Source organism: Bos indicus, chromosome 12 (genome assembly GCF_029378745.1).
Source record: "Bos indicus isolate NIAB-ARS_2022 breed Sahiwal x Tharparkar chromosome 12, NIAB-ARS_B.indTharparkar_mat_pri_1.0, whole genome shotgun sequence".
NCBI lineage: Eukaryota > Metazoa > Chordata > Mammalia > Artiodactyla > Bovidae > Bos > Bos indicus.
Window position 1 is genome coordinate 69,380,734 of NC_091771.1, and position 24,021 is coordinate 69,404,754.

General features: G+C 45.8%; 1 protein-coding gene across 4 annotated transcripts in view; it reads right to left on the reverse strand.

Annotated features, from left to right (window-relative positions):
* The window catches only part of LOC109566910 (ATP-binding cassette sub-family C member 4), a 184,461-nt gene that overhangs the window by 139,729 nt on the left and 20,711 nt on the right, over positions 1 to 24,021 (reverse strand). For all 4 annotated transcript variants that reach the window (XM_019971636.2, XM_019971635.2, XM_019971634.2 and 1 more), the window contains exons 2-3: positions 6,718 to 6,828; positions 6,074 to 6,194 (exon numbers count right to left, since the gene is read on the reverse strand). In XM_019971636.2, coding sequence (XP_019827195.2) covers positions 6,074 to 6,194; positions 6,718 to 6,828 — 232 coding nt within the window. The remainder of the gene's footprint in view (positions 1 to 6,073; positions 6,195 to 6,717; positions 6,829 to 24,021) is intronic.

The window sequence follows — 24,021 nt, forward strand, 5'->3', positions numbered from 1 at the left end:
GAAAGATCCAGAGCTAAGAGGGAAAGCAGTGAATCTGGGGAAATTAAACCATCAGTCTTCCATTCTATCAGTTTTCACTCCTCCGTTACACAGTGGACTTCATCCTGAGTGCATCACCCAAGAGGAGCTGAGAGCTCCGATGCCTGTAGCCCAGCCCCCAGAAACTGGTTTGAGTGAGTGAGTCAAAGTTGCTCAGTTGTGTCCACCTCCTTTCGACCCCATGGACTATAGAGTCCATGGAATTCTTCAGGCCAGAACACTGGACTGGGATAGCTGTTCCCTTCTCCAGGGGATCTTCCCAACCTAGGGATCAAACCCAGGTCTCCCACATTGCAGGCAGATTCTTTATCAGCTGAGTCACAAGGCCAGAATACTGGAGTGGGTACCTAATCCCTTCTCCAGCAGATTTTCCCAACCCAGGAATTGAACCGGGGTCTCCTGAATTGCAGGCTGATTCTTTACCAATTGAGCTTTCAGGGAAGACCCCCAAAACTCACAACAAATTAGGAATGGAGACTGAAGTCCCCTCTCTCCCTGGAAGATTCTGGATGCAGAAACTAACCCCACATAAGCATCTGCGATCCTCCTGTCCTACAGTGTCAAGGCAGCTGAGCCTGGGGGGATAACAGACCTATCGTGAATGATTTACAAGAACCACAAAGGGTTTTAATCAGAATTCCATGAGATCTATCATACTTTCAAAGAAAAACCCATATGAACCCAGGTCTTGACATTCCAGCTAAAGGGTACGGCGCAGGAGGGGGGGGCTCATGAGAAGTTAATAGGCAACCCAGAATAAACAAAGCAGAAAGATAGAGTTGGATTCATTATGCAAATCCATTCTCCACTGACAAAATGCTTTTGTGTTTCAGGGCCAACACTCTCTTTCAGGTACAGAGCAGAAGAAGCCCTTACAAATGGAGATTTCTTTCCTGTGTCTACGTCTCAAAAAAGTCAGCTCAAAATAGTCTTTACTCCAAAAAGGCAGATTCTAGGGTAACGCATTCTGCGACCTTGTTCTATTCTTCTATTTTTTGAAATGTTCCTTAAAATCTCCAGGGAAAAAGAAAACCCCACACTGCAGGAAGCAACAGAAAGAGGAGTACAAAGCTGTTGTCAGAACAAAGTCTTGGCTCTGTGATCCAGTGGCTCAATCGGTAAAGAATCCACCTGTCATGCAGGAGACCTGGGTTCAATCCTCTGGAGAAGGAAATGGCAATCCCTCCAGTCTTGCCTGGGAAATCCAATTGACAGAGGAGCCTAGTGGGCTACAGTCTATGCGGTTGCAAGAGTACAACACGACTTAGCAACTAAACCTGTGACTCTTCAGTGGAGGCTGTGGAAGGAGAGGAAATCTCAGGACAGAACACAAAGAACACTGGTCTAGGAATCAAAACACTGTGCTTCAGAAACCAGGTTGGCCACCTGCGAATCACATGACCCAGGCCCCTCTTGGGCCCTCCTGCACCCCCAGGTCCTCATCGTTGGAAATACCTGCCTTGCCTCCCTCGGAGAAATCCTGGGACAACTAAATGAGTTACAACAGCTCAGAGTGCTCTTAAACTAGAATCAAAACAAATGTAAACTCCGATCACTTTACTATACATAACTTCCAGGAAGAGACCTATTGTATTCTTAATGGCAGAGGCTGGTTTTGGCAGAGGCTGGTTTCTCAAACAGCTTGGACAACTCTTCACTGCTCACAGGCGATCATAGCAGAACAAGAACTCTTGAGAAAAGTCATTCATAAAAGCTCACTCTTATGGACAGTAATGAAAAGTATCAGTTCTAGCCAGATTTTTGGAATCTGATCCATTATAAATGCAGTCTTGTAAAAATAAGTTACCTACTTCCTGACTTCAAAAAGAAAACAGGTTGAAGGGATGCGTAGAATAGGTGATGGAGATTAAAAGGTACAGTCTTACAGGTGTAAAATTAAAAAGGCAAGAAAATGTAATGTACAGCATAGGAAATATAGTCAATAATATTGGAAGAGCTCTGTATGGTGATAGAGGGTAACTAGACTTAATAGGGTGAGCATTCTGTAACGTACAGAAATGTTTAATCACTATGTTATATATGTGAAACTAATATTGTAAGTCTACCATTCTGAAATTGAAAAAAAATTGTTATAATAAAAATCAACGTATGTTTTTAAAAACAAAAACGATTGAAAAGCATTCCCCTCATTTAGGCCTCAAGGTCATCACTGTGGATATTAATAACACCTAATGGCTAGTGCTATGCTCTTAAGAGGGGCTTCCCTGATAGCTCAGTTGGTAAAGAATCTGCATGCAATGCAGGAGACCCTGGTTCAACTTCTGGGTTGGGAAGATCCGCTGGAGAAGGGATAGGCTACCCACTCCAGTATTAATGGGCTCCCCCTGTGGCTAAGCTGGTAAAGAATCCACCTGCAGTGTGGGAGACCTGCGTTTGATCCCTAGGTTGGGAAGATCCCCTGGAGAATGGAAAGGCTATCCACTCCAGTATTCTGGCCTGGAGAATTCCATGGACTGTATAGTCCATGGGGTTGAAGAGTCGGACACGACTGTGCGACTTTCATGATGCTCTTAAGAACCCGCAGGGTGCACACAGCAAGTCTGCTCTGCAGGTTCCTGTCTTGCTTTGCTCAATGCTCCCTCCTCCTCTCTCTTGCAGTGTAGTCCTCAGGGGTTACTCCAGCCCCAAAGTTTCTTTGCCACCAGCAGCCACTCCTCAGCCTCCTGGGTGGAGCAGAAGTGAGGGACACATGGAAGGAGGGTTGGGAAATAAATGCAAAGACCACTCAGCTCTTGGGAAACCAGCCCTGAGTTGAGGCACAAAGCCCACTGTGGGACGCAGAACATTCTGTTTACTTCCTGCCCATCAGCTGAGCTCCAAAGTGAAAACGTACACAAATATGTGCGTGTTCCTACAGCTTCCACCTAAAACAGAGACAACCAGCAAAAACGGCCTTGAACAAAGACCAAGTGACAGGACAAGGCCAGGCCATTTCTAAGGTTCCCAGAAAGAGTACATAAACCCTGGCCACTCCTCCCCTCTCAGGGGAAGGGACTGCGTGAACCCACTCTGGCTCTCTGAGGTCACCCCACTTACACACCAGCAGTGGAGACCTCACCTGTCAGTGCGAAGCCCTGATGACCTGGGGAGGTGGTCTCTGTGTCTCTGGTCTAGGCAGAGGTTTCAGGCCCCTCCTTTCCACCCTGAGGGCCCTGGGCAGGCAGAGACCTGTCCTCCCCACCTGCGGTCCCCATGAAGGCACACACAGAGGCCAGGCGTGCTGGGAACTCATTGGCTGTTCTGTTCTGTTCTAATTAGCATCAGCCTGCAAGAGCTCCTCGAACCCTTAAAGTCACTCCTAATACTCATAGGAGAGAGGTTTTCATGGTTTTGAAATCCGAACCCTAAATGCCTCGCCCTGGACTGGCATCACCCTGCCTCTTCCCACTGGTGCTGCTGCCAGTAGTTCAAGGGAAGGCCCTGCCTGTGTTGTGGCTGATCAGAGCACACTGCGTGGGAATCATGGATGATCCATGCAGCATTCTGTGCACCAGATGAACCAAAACAGGGCTGCAGGTCACACAGAAAACATGTTTGCATTTTATAAAATCCTGGGTTGAGTTTAGATCTTCCAGTATCTAACATAGATCAGCAAGCAGCATAGATAGAAGATCAAAAACCGGAAAGCTGCTTCATAAAATCAATTATTTAACTAACGTTCATTGCACTTTTCTCAGTAGCTTTAATCACTGAAAACACAAAAGAGTACCTGAAAATGAGTTCTAAAATCAGATCCTTACTAGCTTCGTCATAAGAAATGATTTCTAATTTCTCCAAAACAGCAGTGTGTCAAAAGGCAAGTCAAGGAAAAGAGGAATGTTTGTGCTGGATTTCAAACTTCTTTTGACTGCCAACAACGACAAACTTCTTAAGCTTCAATGGTCCTGAACTCCCTGAATTCCAATGCATCAGAACTAAGAGTTTACCAGTTCTACCAGTGTCCCAAGGACACAAATTTCGAGTTAGCACTGTATGCCAGTCACCTAGGAATATAGGAACAGTCACCAAGGGAATACAGGCCACTGTCTAGTTTTATGCTTTAAACCACCAAGGTCGCAACACAGCAAGATCAAGAAATCTCCCTCCTGGGAGGAAGCCCAGTTTCACCTGATTAATCTGCTACCCTCCCAGAGATTGTCTGGTTCCCACCCTAAGACCTCAGGCCTGGAACACACCCTGCATGTGGGAAAGTGTATTCAGACACCAGAACAGGAAAACTTCTCCACACTCTGGTAACTGACCTGGGGTTCTCACTCTCACTGAACAGATGCATTCCCAGATTCACTGGGATATCAGCTTTTAGCAAGCAACTTAGCACATGTACTAAAAAAACAACAAAGAAGATTCCACCTCTGTGCAGATTATCAACGTCCTAACACAGCCACTATCTATGACCTCCACCTTTTCCCTGGTCCATCTCAAGGAGCTGATCTGGAATGGTTTCATAACAGCGTGGATGGATGTTTAGAACTTAAAGTCATCAGAATAGTCACAAGCTCATTCACTTGTAGCAAAGGCCAACCCACCTTTGGTCATCAAGAATTAAACCTCCCAGGACCACTCAGTCACCTGGGAGCTGACAGATTCTCTGTCTCTCCAGTTGTGTGGGGTGGACTTTACCTGCCCAGTTGCCCACTGCCCGCAGTGCCCTTCAGTTCAGCTCAGCCTTTAAACAAGAGCCACGCCGCCCACCTGCCACCTGGCCTATCACCTCACCCCAACATGATGGACTGAGGACAACTCACACCTTCTCCACCTAAAACACCCCTTTCACAGCAACTGCATCTTCCATCCCTCCAGCCCTCACACACTCACAGGCCGCCCGTGTCCCTAAGGCAGCACTAAGGAACCACGGAAAGCACGAGCCACCCAGGGGGGTCTGCAGCAGACCCCCAGCAGGCTCAGCCAGAACAGGGGGCTGACGGCACTGTGTCCCCAGGTAGACTGTCCTCTGGGGGATCTTGACCCAGGATCTTCAGGGTCATGGAGGTCACTGACCTAATGGCTTTCTACTCTGGTTTGCCCTGTACATTCCTTCCTCTACCCTCTGCCAATGCCAGGCTACCAGGATCCCCCTTCAACCAGCAGACCAGCCCCACAGTCAGGGATAGAAAACAGCATGGGAAAAAAAGAAAAGAAAAGAGCATGGAGGGTGCACAGAAGTCATGGTGAAGCTGGAGCTCCTCCCCACAGCAGGGATCTGACCTGGGTGACCGGGCCCGTGGGGAGGGGGCACCCTCCTGGGGAAAAGTGTGCTCTTGGAAGTTCTAGCAGCTCCTGCCCAGATGCAGGGCCCTGGGTTCTGTTCCACAAGAAGAGGAGAAGCGACAATCCCTTCTTAGGAAACCATTTATCAGATGTGACCTGGGCAAGTTAACAATCATTTGCTGAGTGCCTGTAAAATGTCTTCTAGGATCAAGGCTTCCCAAGTGGCTCAGTGGTAAAGAATCTGCCTGTAATGCAAGAGATGTGGGTTCAACTCCTGGGTCAGGAAGATCCCCTGGAGAAGGAAATGGGAACTCACTCTAGTATTCTTGCCTGGAGAATTCCATGGACACAGGAGCCGGGAGGGCTACTAGGCCAAAGTTTCCCAAAGAGTCAGACATGACTCAGCAACTGAGTGCACACGCATGCATTCTGGGCTCGGATCCAAGTTTACTTCCTCAAAACCACAGGGTACACATTCTTTGAGGTTGTAGGATCTTCTTTTGATCAAGGACCACTCTTAGCATTCATACTGAACACCAAGAACACTCTAACATGGCATAAAATTCTCCTTTTCAGTGTCATCTTTCCATAACACTGTTTTAATCAGTTAAAAGGAAAATAATAATCCCCGGAGGTCCAGTACTTTAAGCATCTGTCTATTCTAAAGATACATCAACCACTGACTACATCACAGACAAGTTTTCAGACACATTGTATCCTGTGACCTCTCTCCCACAGGTCTCATCCATCTCAGTACTGAACCACATACACTGAAAAGCAATGCACTGTATGTAAAAGCTTTTACCTCAATTAATGTAAAAATTCCCAAAACTACATAGGATTTCCAGTAACACTTTATGATTGCTTTTGTTAAAGAAGGCTCCCGTGCATCTTTCTCGGCTCTCAAAACCTCTTGATCCCAGTACCTGCGATGAGAAACAAAACACAATAAACAACAGGTGTCCACCACAGGGAACGCAGGGGAGGGGCGGGGTGGGAGATAAGCCTTTACCACAGGGCGCTCTGTGGCTGCCCCACAGGTGCGGGCAAGCTGCTCACAGGGCTCCTGAAAGATGAGCGGTGCAGACTGAAGCACCAGAAAAACGCACCTTGAGGGGAGAGCCCCTGCCAAGTTTTGCTGGATTCTCAGCACCATGAGCAGCTCAGAGGGCAGACTCCCTCCTCCAGGGACCCCACCTCCAGGGACAGAGATCGGCCTGCAGGGCCATGACTGCGGGCTCCCTCCACGTCCACAAACGTACAGGGCTCAGCCCTCCAAAGTGGGCTGAGCCCAGGGTCAGCCTGAGGGGGTGAGTGTGCAGGGTCAGGAGAGGAGGCTCAGAAGAACCCAGAGGAAGGCAAACCGCAACCCCCACCTCCACCCCACACCTTCAGCCACACGTGAAAATTCTCACTGTCCTTCCCCTTCTCCCTGCTGTCTGTGCTCACCCTTGCAGCTCTTCTCCAAGGTGCTGGGAGCGATCTTCTGGAAGCACTGAGTACATGTCATCTTCTTCTAATCTCCGTTTGTGACCAATTTTAAACAAGGGGTTTAGCCACCTGTGAAAAATTAAGAGAAACGGAGAATGACATATATCCAAAGTACACATCTTTGTCTAATCAGATTCCGACTCTGACAGGCTTTGTTGTTTGTTTGTTTTTAAAAAGAGGTCTACAGAAATAGGTTCCCAGGTGGCTCAGAATCCACCTGCAATGCGGAAGACTCAGGTTTGATTCCCAGGTCGGGAAGATCCCCTGGAGAAGGGAATCCTGACAGAATACCCACTCCAGTATTCTTGCCTAGAGAATTCCATGGACAGGGGAGTCTGATGGGCTACAGTCTATGGCGGGGTCACAAAAAGTTGAACACAACTGAGAGACTAACACTTTCACTTTCAGTTTTAAATATATAGAAATATGGGAAAAACACAGACACATATACACGTAGTCCCTAACTCTACATGGTGAGACACCCTCGAAGCAATGACACACTGGTACCAAAGATCATTCAAGCCCCCAGACCTTGGTGTTTCGGTTTTTTAACATACATTATTACAACTTGTTCGTTTCTGAGAAGAACTTCTAAGGACAACTCGCAGCAACTTTCAAATATGTGACACATTATTAGCAACAATAGTCACCATGCTGAATGTCTCCCTGACTTATTTGTACCTGAAGTTTCTGCCTCTTGGCCCCCTTCACCCAGACCTTTGCTTTTTAATATTCTTTCTAAGAGGAGCCAGGGTTCCCTGAAGCAATGGCTGATTCCAATGTTGCTGCCATATGTACTGTAAGTCACTCAGTCATATCTGAATCTTTGTGACCCCATAGACTGTAGTCTACCAGGCTCCTTTGTCCATGGGATTCTCCAGGGGAATACTGGAGTGGGTTGCCGTTCCCGTCTCCAGGGAATCTTCCCAACCCAGGGATCAAACCTGAGTCTCTTGCATTGGCAGGTGGATTCTTTACCACTGAGCCACCAGGAAAGTACTAAAAGCAGCTGACAATATGTATTAGCAGCTGACAATTAGCTTTTTTTGGTCATAATGCAAGCGCCTGACATTATGTTTTGGAGACACTCACTTTGGAGACTTCAGCTAGAATAAACACAGGCCACCTACACAACTAGATAAGGAGCCAGGCCACTCCACTCCTGAAGTTCCCTTTTTCAGAAAGCTCTAATTGACCTGCTAACAGACCATCTGATTCCTGATAACAGACTTCTTATTTCTCCGTTCCTATACTTTAATTCTCACTCATGTCTTTAGTTACCAACAGATACTGACTGGAAACCCCAGGTACCCAGCCATTGACCCCAACAAGACAGAAGCACAGGTCCAGGTTCGTTCATGATCCATCTCGCTCTCTGCCTAGGACCTTGCTGTGTGGCCCTAGGCATGCCTTGTACCCTCCAGGACATGTGCATAATAAACTTTGCCATTTCAAAGTTCCCTGATGGTCATAGTCAAGAACCACAAGGACAAGTCCAGCCACAGCATGGGCTCCAATGGGGAAAATGTCTGTGGGGGCTGCTGTAACAAGAATGGGCCCAGGTGAGCAGAGCCCCAGGCATTCCCAGCAACAGCATCACTATTGATAGGCTGAGACCAACAGGCATGGAAAGTGTAAGATAAGCCAGGGACAACTTGCCTCATAAAATAAACAGCTCAAGGAATCATAAACATGTGTCCAGAGGACAAAGAAGCCAGCTTGAGGTACTCATGCTAGCCAAATCTGGGATACTAGGATATTAAGTAAGTGTCAATAAGTGATAACCCATTAATAATGAAAAAATCCATGACTCTTTACTGCTTCATAAATAGGAGAAGGGAAAGCCTGCATTCTACAACAGAAACAAATATAGAGGGAACAATAGAGTCAGAAAATGATCAGTAGAAGTTAAAACTAGTGTGAAAGTTTAATGTGAATCATGATATTTACATAGTCTCAAATTATCCCTCTACAAATTACTTATTATTGATGGAAAAAACAGTAACTGTACAAAAGACTAAAAGACCTTATTCAAACCAATTATGTATCATTTAAATGATGATTAATATGCAAAGACAGCCCAAAGATGAATATCATCTACTGATTTTGACAGGGTAAGGAAATTTCCAAAGCCAGATGATAATCACCCATGAAAGCAGAGACCACATTTCTCTTATTTATTGCGTTATTCCTAGCATAATACACAGAGAAGGCAATGGCACCCCACTCCAGTACTCTTGCCTGGAAAATCCCATGGATGGAGGAGCCTGGTGGGCTGCAGTCCATGGGGTTGCTAAGAGTAGGACACGACTGAGCAACTTCACTTTCACTTTTCACTTTCATGCATTGGAGAAGGAAATGGCAGCCCACTCCAGTGTTCTTGCCTGGAGAATCCCAGGGACAGGGAGGCCTGGTGGGCTGCTGTCTATGGGGTCGCACAGAGTCAGACACGACTGAAGTGACTTAGCAGCAGCAGCATAATATAGGTAAAGAGATGCTCAAGAATTCTTTGTTGAATAAATGAAATGTCTTTCAATTATCAAAGAAGCCATAAGAGAGACTGAGCTTCAGGTATTGCTCACCCTGGCCTCCTGGCATCTCTAAAGAACCCCAGTCCAGGATTCCAGTCCCAGCAATGAATGGTCCTGAAGACCCCAGGTCTCAACTATGGCCTCCCTCCACTTCATCCCCTCCAGTTCAGCATCTCCATGACCCTTAATATCTCTAGGTCTCAATTTCCTTCCAAAACAAAAGTATAGATCTGTAAGCATAACCACTACACAAGTTTGAAACATGCTTGGCCCTTCATCCTACAGTCATTGCCTACACGGAGAAGGTGATAGCACCCCACTCCAGTACTCTTTTGCCTGGAAAATCCCATGGATGGAGGAGCCTAGGAGGCTGCAGTCCATGGGGTCTCAAAGAGTTGGACATGGCTGAGCGACTTCACTTTCACTTTTCACTTTCGTGCACTGGAGAAGGAAATGGCAACCCACTCCAGTGTTCTTGCCTGGAGAATCCCAGGGACGGGGGAGCCTGGTGGGCTGCCATCTATGGGGTCGCACAGAGTCGGACACGACTGAAGCGACTTAGCAGCAGCAGCAGCAGCATTCCCTACAGAAAATGCTCAGGGAATTAGCACTGGGACGTAACCCTGAAAGGCCCTCTTTAAAACTCTGCTTGCCCCGGGGTAAGAGTCTCGGGGTAAGAGTCTCAACATCGCTTCATCAGGGAAATGCAAATGAAAACTACAATGAAATGCTATCTCACATATATTAGGATGGCTATTAGAAGAAGGAAAGGAGGGAAGGCAGGGAGGAGAGTGGAAGAAAATAATAAGTGTTGGGAAGGATGTGGAGAAACTGGAACTCTTGCACACTGCTGGTGGGAGTGTAAAGTAATGTGGTCACAAAGGACAAATACGGCGGGATTCCACTGACAGGAAGAACTTAAATTCAGGGAGAAACCAAGTGGCCCGAAGGCTGCCAGGGGCAGGATGGGAGTGGGTAGTTATTGTTTAATTACACATGAATGTAGGATGAAGAGAGTACTGGAAACTGACTGTACAACAATGTGAATGTATTTCACACTACTGAACCGTATGCTTTAAAATGGTCAAGGTGGCAAAATTCTTTGTTGCATGCCTTTATCACAATTTTTTTTAATGTAATGATGTTCTCGTTGCAGGAACTTCAACTTGCCATAGAACTTCTCGACAATGGCCTCCAGCAAATGGGGATAACACCTGGAGATAACAACACTCACCTGGGCTGCTGAGAGATCAACTGAAACGGTCAGTGATGCTCTGAACACAACCAAGTCTGGTCAGACAAAGAACAGCCATCGCCACGGCAACGCTCTTGACTAATTCCCATGTAAGCCCCAGCAAAAAAGAGATGACGGTGCTCAACTAGGCAGATTTATTTCCCCACGGTTCTTGATTTAAGGACCCTCACCAAGCCCTTCACCATATCATATCTCAAAAAGCCAAGCCGAGCCCTCTGGGTACCATCAAGGGGTGAAGGTTTTCACTCCCATCACATGGCTGACTGACAGGAGGCTAAAGTGTGTCTCCCCACCTGAACAAAAGAGCTAGACAGGGAGACTTGAGTCAATTCACACCCTGACTCCAATTTGTCACTGACAGCGTTTGCTCAACAATTCCATCTCTGCCAAGTAAGCCCTCCCTCCAATCCAGTTCCTCCAAGAGTGGTCCTCCCCACCAAGGATACCCGTTCCTCCCCTCCCACCAGTATCTCTACCCAGCAGCAGCATCTACTCCTCACTGTCCCAGAGAGCACACCTCCTTCGTGGCAATGACTACTCACACACTGCATGGACTATCCATGAGCCTCGCGTGCCACGGTGCCTGGCACAGACAACACTGGAATCCATCCAGAATGACATCAGAATACCCACGCTGCTGGTGAGCTATCTTCAAAACATGTCATCACCCTGGCTTTCCCCAAGTGGCCCTTGGCCAAATCCAATTAGCCATACTTGACTGGCAATGCTCAAGCTAGAACCTTCTCTCCTTTCTTCAGTTCAGTTCAGTTCCTCAGTCGTGTCTCACTTTGTGACCCCATGGACCACAGCACTTCAGGCCTCCCTGTCAATCACCAACCCCCGGAGTTTACTCAAACTCATGTCCATTGAGTCAGCGATGCCATCCAACCATCTCATCCTCTGTCATCCCCTTCTCCTCCTGCCTTCAATCCTTACCAGCATCAGGGTCTTTTCAAATGTGTCAGCTCTTCACATAAGGTGACCAAGTATTGGAGTTTCAGTTTCAACATCAGTCCTTCCAATGAATATTCAGGACTGATTTCCTTTAGGATGGACTGCTTGGATCTCCTTGCAGTCCAAGGGACTCTCAAGGGTCTTCTCCAACATCACAGTTCAAAATCATCAATTCTTCATCATTCAGCCTTCTTCACAGTCCAACTCTCACATCCATACATGACCACAGGAAAAACCATAGCCTTGACTAGCCAGACCTTTGTTGGCAAAGTAATGTCTCTGCTTTTCAATATGCTATCTAGGTTGGTCATAACTTTTCTTCCAAGGAGTAAGTGTCTTTTAATTGCATGGCTGCAGTCACCATCTGTGGGGATTTTGGAGCCCCCTTCTCCAAATAAACTCTGTCACTGTTTCCACTGTTTCCCCATTTATTTGCCATGAAGTGATGGGACCAGATGCCATGATCTTAGTTTTCTGAATGTTGAGCTTTAAACCAACTTTTTCACTCTCCTCTTTCACTTTCATCAGGAGGTTCTTTAACTTTCTTCTTCTTTAACTTTCTTCATTTCCTAAAACTTGCTCAGAATCCATTTTCTCATCCTTGTGCTAAGCTAAGTGATAGTACAGGCTGTGTACCCCTCCCTCCCCAAGGTTCTCCAGCTCCCTGCACATCCTCTGTCCTGGGGCCCACCAGGGTCCTCCCAGCCTGTGGGGCCGGCAAAACCTTCCGGCCTCACAGCTTCCAGGCCTTTTCTATTTCATCCCTGGCCTTCTTGACTCCCTTTTCTTGCCACTGGCTAATCCATGCCTTTCTCATCTTCATAGGGTCCTTTGTCTTATCACCACATACCTTCCCAACATTTTTTCCCACACTACAACCAACACTGAGAATCTACAACTATCGTGCATGGTAACTACCCTAATCCCCTTCTCAAAAAAAAGAAAAAAATTATTTTGACACATTTGGACACAATTCAGTTAACAATGAGAATAAAACAAGGAATCACGAGTAAAATAATACTCACGCTGGCCACCTCCCAAGCTTTTGAAGGGATTAAAACAGTGCTTGTTGGAACTAACAAGTAAGGGACCTCACATCCAGCAGGTGATCAACCTTATCTACTTAGTGCAGCATGAAAGGCCACCACTAGATACAGGACTCCGTCATCACCAAAGTCCCCCTGAGCTCCTGAGTGCCTGGTGCTGACTCGCCTCTGAATATCAGGCTTTCAGGGCCTGTTCCAATCAAGCGCTTCCTTCCAAACTATTCAAGTTCTCCCCCCATGAGGAAAGACAGAGCTTTGGTTCCAAGTTCCAGGTATCCCCGCTGACAGTAGGGAGTATGACTGCCTACCCAAGCAAGGCTTTGATGGCTCTTCATTGGGATTTGAGAAACCACAAAGCATAGGAAAGAAACTACCTTACTTAGGTCAAAGAACAATTCCAGAAGCTGAATTAAATATATATGAACATGAAGTCACATTTTCTTAGTCAAAAGGACCCGCCTAACCCAAGGCTACAGAACTGAGGGTCATCTTGATGCTTTTCACAGATTGCTCAAAGTGTATCAGTCTGTGGGAAATAAACGTTGGTGCATTTAGCTTAATGTAGGCTCATAGAGCTCGCGAAGCTGCACCTCGGGCTTCATCAGTGCTCTGGGTCTGCCCATGCTATGGGCACATGTCCCCTGATATTTTCTATTCTATCCTACTTCATTACAAAATAAATGCCAGGCGGTATACCTATAATGACAGAAGCATTACTCACAGTATCCAAAAGGTGAAAGTGACCCAAGAGGACAATGATGAAATGTACCAAAATGTGGTACATGTTTTCTGGTACGTGACACGCACATACATTAGAGTATTGTTTTGTTGTTTAGTAGCCAAGTCATATCTGACTCCTTTGCTACCTCCTGGACTGCAGCCTGCCAGGCTCCTCTGTCCATGGGATTTCCCATGCAAGAATACTGGAGTGGGTTGCCATTTCCTTCTCCAGGGGATCTTTCTGACCCAGGGATCGAACTCGGCTCACCTGCATCGGCAGGTGTGGATTCTTTACCACTGAGCCACCAGGGAAGCCCACATTGGAATATTTCTAAGCCTTGAAAAAAGGAAATTCTGACACAGGTTACAACGCAGATGAAACTGGAGGATATTATGCTAAGTGAAATAAGCCATCACACTGAGAACACCGTATGATTCAACTTATATGCTGTATCCAAAAGAATCAAAATGAGAGAGACAGCAGGATGGTGACCACCAGGGGATCACGGGAGGGGAATGGGTAGTCAGAGTAATAGGTACATTCCATCGCTACTAATGAAAAGAATCCTGTGGATGTTGATGACAGTTGCACAGGGTGAAACATCATTGCTGCGACTCAAGTGTACACTTGAAAATGGTTACAGTGGTACATATCATGCTGCATATTTTACCACAAACTTTTTAAATTGTTTTTAAAAAGAAAGAAATACCAGCTGAAATTGATTAAATTAATTTCCCAGCTGCACTAATGGGTTGTTATGTCTGAACAACACTGGTGTGGACAGCAACGCTCTTAGGGCCACCATCTCCATAACAGACTGGGGCTCCCTTGAGGGCAGACGGCCTCACAGACTCCGTGACCAGCACGGCCCCTGGGACACAGTGAAGCTCAGTGAACACTAAGCCGCATGGTAATAACCTCCTCTGAGGGCTTTCGTCCCTCCCCCCCTCACATTAGGTGGCCACTCTGGGTCAGCTGTTTCCCACAGAGTGAGAAGGAAGTGACATGTAAAAGAAGCCAAGTACTTAAGCTATAAAGGGCAATACCTCTCTGGGCAGGCCCACACTCTCAGGAGGGCTCACGGATGCCCCAGGAGTACACAAAGCCCCAGAAACATTGGCACATCTTCCCAGAAATTACAGTAACTTGTGGAGCATTTAAAAAAAAAGAAAAGCAGACAGGATGCTCAGGGCTAGTGCAATGGGATGACCCTGAGGGATGGGGTGGGGAGGGAGGTGGGAGCGGGGTTCAGGATGGGGAACACATGTACACCCATGGCTGATTCATGTCAGTGTATGGCAAAACCACCACAATATTGTAATTAGCCTCCAATTAAAATAAATAAATTTTTAAAAATAATTTAAAAAAGAAAGAAAATCAATACTGAATGAAAGGAAAAATTAGCAAAGACATGCTATGACCTTTACAGGTTTTCACCACCCCACTTTGCTCAGTACTCAGTCCCTTTGCTCAGTGTCCAGCCCCTTTATGCAGTGTTCCAGCCATGCTGACCTGTTGTGTTTCCAAGAGCCCGCCTGGCTCCTGACTGCTGTGCCCCTTCCTGAGAATAGACATTTTTTCTCATTTCCCCCATGATTACTTAACACCTTTTCTCTCCCAGGTCTCAAGCCAATTGCTGCCTCCACAGAAAGGCCTGGACTGCCTTGTTTACAAAAGCAGATCCAGCTTTTCTATTTCCTTCTTCCAGCTTTCTTTTTACCCTTTTACTGCAATCTATTTGTTGAGAGAAAAAAATAATGCACTTATGTATTTTGTCCCTCTCCTCGCTGGAATAAGAGCTCCATGAGGGCAGGACCCAGTCGATCCCTGGCAATTCACTGGGCCTGGCACCAAGTGAGTCATTCAGAACTCGGCAGAGTAAATGAATGGATGACCGTCTGGTGGAGAAACAGCGGCGAAGAGCACTCACACACGCTCTCTACGTCTCTTGATGAGAGGGGAATGTGTAGGTCTGCTGAGGCCAGTTTAATCATTCAAGTGCCCTCAACCCACTCAAGTAAGTCATTTATTGTTGAACAAATTATGCATTTTAAAGCACTTTTAGCTGTGGCGAATTATTAACCACTGGTTAATGTTCCCTGCAGCTTCTGCCAGCCCTGATTACTGGAGGCTTTTGTGGCCCAGCCTGGGCAGGGCTGGTGAGGCAAGGGGGCTACAGAAATAGGGAGACCTGGGTCAGCGAGTCTAAAAGCAGGGGCTGGAGGGAGGGACAAGTGAGAGGCACGCAGAAAGATCTCACAGTAAGACCCTGGTGGCTCAGGGGGTAAAGAATCCAACAGCAATGCAGGAGACCCTGGTTCGATCCCTGTGTCAGGAGGATCCCCAGAGGAGGAAATGGCAGCCCACTCCAGTATTCTTGCTTGGCAAATCCCATGGACACAGGAGTCTGGTGGGCTACAGTAGTCCATGGGTTTGCAAGAGTTGAACACAACTAGGCAGCTAAACCGACCACCTCACTAGAACTGTTTCCTCTTAGGCAGGAGTTCTCCAGCTCAGCAATGCTGACATCTCAGGCTGCATGGTTCTTTCCTGTGGGAGGCACTTCTGTGCTTTGTAGGAGGGTGAGCACTATCCCAGGACTATTTCCTCCAGATGCCAGTAGTATCTCCTCACCCCAAATTGTGACAACCTACAGCGACAATACCTGGGTAGCAAAATCTCCTGGATCAGAACAACTGCCCCACCATCTTTCTGGAAAAGGGGTAGAACTTTTCTTCAAAGGTTGGCCCCAGAGAGTAGCCACAGGATACTGGCAGGAGGCCCTTAGCCAACAAATCAAGGATGATGACATAAACACATCACTATTAGTGGTGGCTCAGATGATAAAGAATCAGCCTGCAATGAAGAAAACCAGAGTTCAATCCTGGGATAGGGAAGATCCTCTGGAAAAGGAAATGGCAACCCACTCTGGGATTCTTGCCTGGAAAATTTCATGGACAGGAGGAGCCTGGTGGGCTATAGTCCATAGGGTTGCAAAGAGTCGGACACGACTGAGCAACTAACACTTTCAATTGTCCTCCAGCAGTTAAGGCTGGGGAACAAGGGATCAACGTTAACATATCATTAAGATATGAAGTGGCAAGTGAGGTTTTGAGCTATGCACACAGGATCTGCTTCTTGGCTTTTGCAGTAGGGATAAAAGGATCAAACCCCCAGCTTACGCATCTTCTGTACAGAACAGGTTCTCAAACTGTGGTCCCCAGAGTAAAAAGATTAGCATCCTGTAACTCCTCATCAGAAAAACAAATTCTCAGTCCCAACCATGATCAACGCTGAGTAAGGCTCAGCCATCCATACTATACCAAGCCTTCCAGGTGATTCTGATGCTGGCTCAAGTTCAACACCCTGCCATAGAGTGTGCTTTGACACACTTCTGGTATTTATACCAACAGTCCCAACCACAGTGAAGTCAAAATCACAAGCTCAGACTGGGTTATTTTTAAATAAAGACCAACAGGTACCCAGAGCCCCATCCCAAATGAATGAATCAGAGTGAACCAAGACGGAACCCAAGGGGTGGTCTTCTTAAAGACCCCACTAGACAGTTCCAATCATCAGCCAGGTCTGGCAACCATTTGCTAGAGGGAGGTTAGGGAGTATTTCTAGGAGAACAAAGTTTGAGTCGAGTTCAGAAGAATCACTTGGCATTCACTAAGGAGACTAGAGGACAAGGAAAGAAGCCTTCCAGAAAAACAAAACCAACAAAAAGTATTTCCATGGAGTATAACAGGATGAAGGGAGGTGAAGTCATTACTGCTTTTTTGACAATTGGCTTCAACCGATAACAAATCTGAGGTTCTGTGGGGTTTGGGTTTTTTTTTTTTTTTTAAACCACACTGCATGGCATCAGGGATAGCTTAGTTCCCTGACCAGAGACCAAACCCATGCCCCCTGCATTTAAAGCTTAGAGTCTTAACCACTGGACTGCCACGCAAGTCCCCTCTTTGTGCATGCATGCTAAATCGCTTCAGTTGTTTATGATTCTGTGTGACTCTATGCACTGTAGCCTGCCAGACTCCTCTGTCTATGGGATTCCCCAGGCAAGAATACTGGATTGGGCTGCCATGCCCTTCTCCAGGAAATCTTCCCTACCCAAGAATAGAACCCAGGTCTCCTGCACTGCAGACAGATTCTTTACCAGTTTCAGCCAATCTTCAAATTGCTCCCTGATTGCAGGGGCAGCTGAAATCTTAAGTGTGATAGCCTATAATTTCTGAGAGCTTTTGTGCATTCCTCACTAACTAATTATCTGTGTTCTGTTGTCAACACTTAAAGTGGTGTCTATATTACTGATCAAGCTACAACTTAAAATACTGAAAGAATTATTTAAATAAGAAAAAAAATGTTGACTTATCCTTAAGTGAAGTGAAGCGAAAGTCACTCAGTCATGTCCGTCTCTTCCCGATCCCATGGACTATGCTGCTGCTGCTGTTGCTAAGTTGCTTCAGTCATGTCCGGCTCTGTGCGACCCCATAGACGGCAGCCCACCAGGCTCCCCCGTCACTGGGATTCTCCAGGCAAGAACACTGGAGTGGGTTGCCATTTCATTCTCCAATGCATGAAAGTGAAAAGTGAAAGGGAAGTCGCTCATGAACACTGGAGTGGGTTGCCATTTCATTCTCCAATGCATGAAAGTGAAAAGTGAAAGGGAAGTCGCTCAGTCGTGTCTGACTCTTAGCGACCCCAGCCTACCAGGCTCCTCCATCCATGGGATTTTCCAGACAAGAGTACTGGAGTGGGGTGCTGTTGCCTTCTCTGCCCATGGACTATACAGTCCATGAAATTCTCCAGGCCAGAAGACTGGAGAGGGTAGCCTTTCCCTTCTCCAGGGGATCTTCCAACCCAGGTCTCCTGCACTGCAGGCAGATTCTTTACCAGCTGAGCCACAAAGAAAAGTAACAGGAAATTGTGGAATCTTCTAAGCCATTTTGTAGACAATGGACTGTGGAAGGCAACGAGAGTACTTAGGCATTGACTTTGAAATATTAAGTAGGTGTGACCAATACACTTACTTCATTAATTCATGTAGCTTCACTGAAATAAATTAGATTCAACTTGATGTTGAAGCTTTCCTCTAGTAACACTAATCTTGGTTGTCCTCTGCTTGGTCCTAATTCTGGAGCTCTGCCGAAGAATTGATGCTTTAGAACTGTGGTGTTGGAGAAGACTCTTGAGAGTCCCTTGGACTGCAAGGAGATCCAACCAGTCCATCCTAAAGGAGATCAGCCCTGAGTGTTCTTTGAAAGGAATGATGCTAAAGCTGAAACTCCAGTACTTTGGCTACCTCATGGGAAGAGTTGACTCATTGGAAAAGACTCTGATGGTGGGAAGGATCGGGGGCAGGAGGAGAAGGGGACGACAGAGGATGAGATGGCTGGATGGCATCACCGACTCGATGGACATGAGTTTGACTGAACTCCGGGAGTTGGTGATGGACAGGGAGGCCTGGCATGCTGCAATTCATGGGGTCGCAAAGAGTCAGACACAACTGAGTGACTGGACTGAACTGAACCAGACTACCATAGAGATAACCCAGGTGAATCAACAATCAGTTTAAAATTCAACATCCTATTACTGGTTAACCCTAGAAAGTCAAATCAATTTAAAAATGCTGCAACTTATTTTATTATCCTATGTAATATAAACTGAAATAGTAACTCTATATCAAATTAATTTCTTTTTTTAAACATTAGTTTGGTTGCAGTGGGTCTTCGTTGCTACACAAGGGCTTTCCCTAATTGTGGCTGGCGGGGGCTACTTTTCATTGTGTACCTGGGCCTCTCTGGTGGCAGAGCATAGGCTCCAGGCACGTGCGTTTCAGAAGCTGCCACACTGGCTCAAGGGTTGTGGCACATGAGCTTCGTTGCTCCATGGCATGTAGGTGGAATCTTCCCAGACCAGGGATCGAACCCATGTCCCTGACACTGGCACACAGATTCTTAACTGCTGGACCACCAGAAGTCCTCAAATTAATTCTTAATTAAATTCCTTAAGATCAGCATGCCAGTGACATATTAAAAACTCTGTAATATATGTTCTATATAATAATGTATAAAAAACTATATCTATGAGCAACTCTGCTCATGAGCAAGACACATTACATTATGTTCATTCTCATTAAAACAAAATGTAAGAAATAGATGGCTCATTGAACTGTTAGTCATGATGCAAACAGCTAACAAAAGAGGGGAAAAACACAGGTAGAGAAGTAACAAATACACATTATATCAGATTTGTAGGATAGACCCCCCTCCCCCCAAAAAAATCAACTGCTTTACTGTATTCTAATGACACTGCAGAGGGGAGTGGCTTCAGCTGGTAAATTATTTAATACATGGAGAAACCTGGCAAACACCATCTTAATCAAGTGACAAAAGTTACCATCCAGAAATGAGGCAAGTGGAGGGCAGGTGCATAAGATTTACTGAGTACTGTATTCTCTCAGTATTCCTACTATGAAGAAATATCAGACAAACCCAAATTGAAGAACAGTCTACACCATAATGGTCTGTATTCTTCAAAAATGTCAAGGACATGAGCGACTGGAGTCATTCCATATTGAAGCATACTAAAGAGATATGACAACTAAATACAACACAGGGACCTGGGCCTGAAACAGCCTGTACGGATAAACCAGCTATGCGTGCAGTCAGAGGCACACTACAGAAAAGCATCAGATCACAGAGGGCAAGAGAATGAGGTACAAAATATAAACAACCAGAAAGCAGTTAACAAAATAGCAACAGTAAGCCCACATCTATAAGTAATTCCTATAAATGTAAACAGACTAAATTCTCCAAAAGACACAGAGTATCTGAATGGATAAAAAAAAAAGACCCATCTTATGTTGTCTGTATATGAGTCACTTCAGCTTACACAACCTAAAAGTGTGAGAATGGAAAAAGATATTTTATGCAAACAGAAACAAAAAAAAGCAGAGTAGCTGTACTTATATCAAACAAACAAAAAACTTGATTAAAAAACAGGTGAAGGATCTGAATAGACATTTTTTCAAAGAAAGTAAAAAGATGGCCCACAGACCCATGAAAAGATGCTTAGTATCACCAATCACTAGGAAAATACAAATCAAAACCACTTTGAGATATCACCTCACACTGGTCAGAATGGCTGTCACCAAAATAGACGAGAAATAAGTGTTAGAGAGTATATAAAGAAAAGGGAACCCTCATACACTGTTGGTGGGAATGTAAACTGGTGTAGCCACTATAGAAAACAGTATGCAGGTTCCGCAAAAAGTTAAAAATGGAACTACCATACAGGCCAGCAATCCTACTTTGGGGTAAACATCCGAAGGAATGAAATCTTTATCTCAAAGAGATACCTGTACTCCCAGGGTCACTGCAGCACTAACCACAGCACTCAGGGCAAGGAGACGACCTACACGTCCAGTGACAAAGGAATGGATAAAGAAACTGATACTAATATACACGTGTAGGCATGCATGCATACGTGCGCACACACACACACACTCACCCCAACACACATAAAAACAACGGAATATTATTCAGCCTTTAAAAAAGGAATCCTGTTATTTGTGACAACATGGATGTACCTAGAAGGCATTATGTTTTCTTTGTGAAGTAAGTCAGGGAAAGACAAATACTGCATGCAGAATCTTTTTTAAGTCAAACTTAAAGAAACAAAAGAAAAGTGGTTGCCAGGGGCTTGGAAGGAGGCTGGGAATAAGAAGGGAAAGCTGGTAAAAGTACACATACTTTCAAGTTCTAAGATGAATAAGGTCTGACGGTCTAATATAAAGCATGGTGAATACAGTTGCTAACAGTATATTGTACAACTGAAATTTGCTAAGAAAGTAGAATTAACATGTTTTCACCCAAAAAAGGTAACCATGGGGTGAACGATATACCAGTATTAGTTAACTTGATGGAATCTTTCCTCAATGCATACATTTATCAACTCAAACTGTAAAGCAAATATCTTACAATTTTGTCAATTTACTTCAATAAAGCTAAAAAAAAAAAAGACTGTGACTGCTACTTGTCCTCATTCCTCTAAGTCCATGGAATTTTCCAAGTAACATTAGTGTGAACTCTGATGACTTTTGCTAACAAGGTGACTCATGCCTGACCCCCTAAAGGTTATGCTAACAGATGATTCAAGATGGGGGCTCGCCATACCAGGAAGACCAACCATGGAATTAGAAGGCTGCGCCTGTGAGTCACATGCTTTCAGTCTGATCTTCATAGAGGGGGGTCTGAAGATAAGATCAATCACATACCCAGCGGTCCATTTCGTAATGCATACATAATGAATCCCCAATAGAAACTCTGGGGGTGATTTCCTGGTTGGCCATACTCTGAGTATCATGACACACTGATGTGCTGGGAGGTGACACGACCTGTTTCCACTGGGGTAAGACAAGGAAGCCTAGAGATTAGGACCCTCTCAAACCTCAGCCTTCCAGTTTGAATCTGTTTGCCAGAACAAAACAGTGTTCAGTTGTTTCGATGAACTAGTGAACAGGAGGGGGTGGTGGGAACCGCTAAATTTGTAGCCAATTGGTCAAAAGTGAGGGTGGCCTGGGGACCTCGGGACTGAGAGCTGGTTTCTGAAAAGAGGGCAGTCTTGGGGAGGAACATGCCCTTCACCTGTGAGGCCTGGGTCAGCTCCAGGGAGTTGGGGCCAGACTTCAGCGTTAAGGGGGACTCTTCCCTAGAGCTTATGATCACACATTATCAGCTCACACCTCAGGAAACGTTCTGCTGGCCGAGAGGTCTGCTCACCAACTGGCTCCCCCTGCTTTGACCACCTCTTTCTCCCACAACCTTGCTGTCCTTCCCTCAGCTGACACACAACTGAGGTCCTAGACCTATTTCCGTCACTATGAACACTTCTGCCAACTCTGAAGGAAGAGATTAGGAATGTTTTAAGAGCTCTCTCCTCTTGCCTGGTGGCCACACGCTCTAGGATAGACTTCCCACATTTTAATCTACAATGAAATCACCTGAGAAGCTTCTTCAAAATAGACACAGACCCCATTCACTGGGGTTCCGACTCCCCAGAACTGGGGTGGAGACGAAGAATCTGCGTTTTAAGCAAGCACTTCTTGTGGATTTGGTCACGAACCACAAGGAGAACTGTCTTTCTAGGAAAGATGGGCGGTGGTAAATGATTGTTAGATCATAGGAGGTGAGAGCTAGAACCCTCTTTGGAAAAACCTAAGTGCAGTCCAAGAGCCCCAGAGAGGAAAACAGGCCCAAGACGCCAAGGTCAGTTAAATGATTGACTAGAAGCAAAAACTCATGCTTTGAGGTACCTGGCCTGAGGAAGCTTACAATGGGTTAAGTCAAAGATCTCTCCCTCACCTTAGAATCTACCTGTGGCGGATGCCTGAGGAAAGGATGGGCAAAGAATTCAAAATACTGCCTAGCAGACCAGCTGCTGAAAGGGGATGCACAGGGCTCCGTCACTGGTGACCCCTCATGTCTACCAGTCCGGCCACCACTGACCAGTAGCTCAGGAGTGGAAGAGGTCTAAGCCTCCACACAGTGGTGGAAATGGAGATCGGTAACTGGCAGGAGGTAGGAGAAAAGCTCTTGATGAATTCCAAGCACCAGGGACCACACTAGTAAGCAGAAGGACTTGAGTCAGGCACACCTGTGAGGAGAAGACTGGGCCCTGCCTCACTGCTAAGGAGCCCGTTACTGAGTCGCTCAGTCATGTCCGACTCCTTGTGACCCCATGGACTGTAGCCCACCAGGCTCCTCTGTCCATGGGATTTCCCAGGCAAGAACACTGGAGTGGGTTGTCATTTCCTTCTCCAGGGGATCTTCCTGACCAGAGATAAAATCCCCAGGGATCATCTCCTGTAATGGCAGGCAGATCCTTGACCACTGAGCCAACAGGGAAGCCCAAGGGTCCACGACAGAGGGAGAAACAGTCAACCTGTTCAGGAAACCCAACAGTAATCAGTGTTGGGGAAACATCAGCCTTGTTGGGAATCAGAATAATTCGAAGGTATCATGCCAGACCCAATTTTATTTTTCCCTCCAAAGTCAACATAGACCCAATTACAGCATTGGCATATTTCAAATCGATCCAATTTTTCTTTAAAACCATCCAGATAGGTTTCATTAAAGCTATTAATACAAAGCCAGTGTATCCTTTGCCTCAGAAATTTAACTTTTAGAAATTACTCCACAGAGCTAAGCTCTGAAGCTTGGGGGAGAAGGCCAGCACTTTCTCTCCCCAGTGCACAGACCAGCACCTGGGGCGGACATACGCATTTTCATCTGTAGTTTCAGGATGAATGGGTTATATGGTTCGGAATTAAAGAATCAGTCCAGATATGATGATTATACTTTAAATACTTCCTTAGAAAGTAGCCAAATTGCAAGTGCCCCAAAACAGATATATTGCTAAAATATGCTAACATGCTAGAATATTTTAGAGCTATTTTAAAAATATAGGATCTGTGCTAGTTACCAAAAGGTGCTGCCTATAGTAAATTATACTGCATTCCAAAAAGAGGCAGAATGTGAACCCAGAGTATGCAGACTAACTAAAACTCAAACTAAAAAAATAAATACATTACAGGTACACTGATGAAAAGTTAAATATAGACCCTGAAGAGTTTGAAGCTGAATTTTCTTTTTGAGGAAAGGGAAGGGCTTGTGACTGGAATAGAATACTGGAGGGTAGCAAGCAGAGCTGGCAGAACCTTCTTTCATGACCTGGTTAACTTACAAGGTA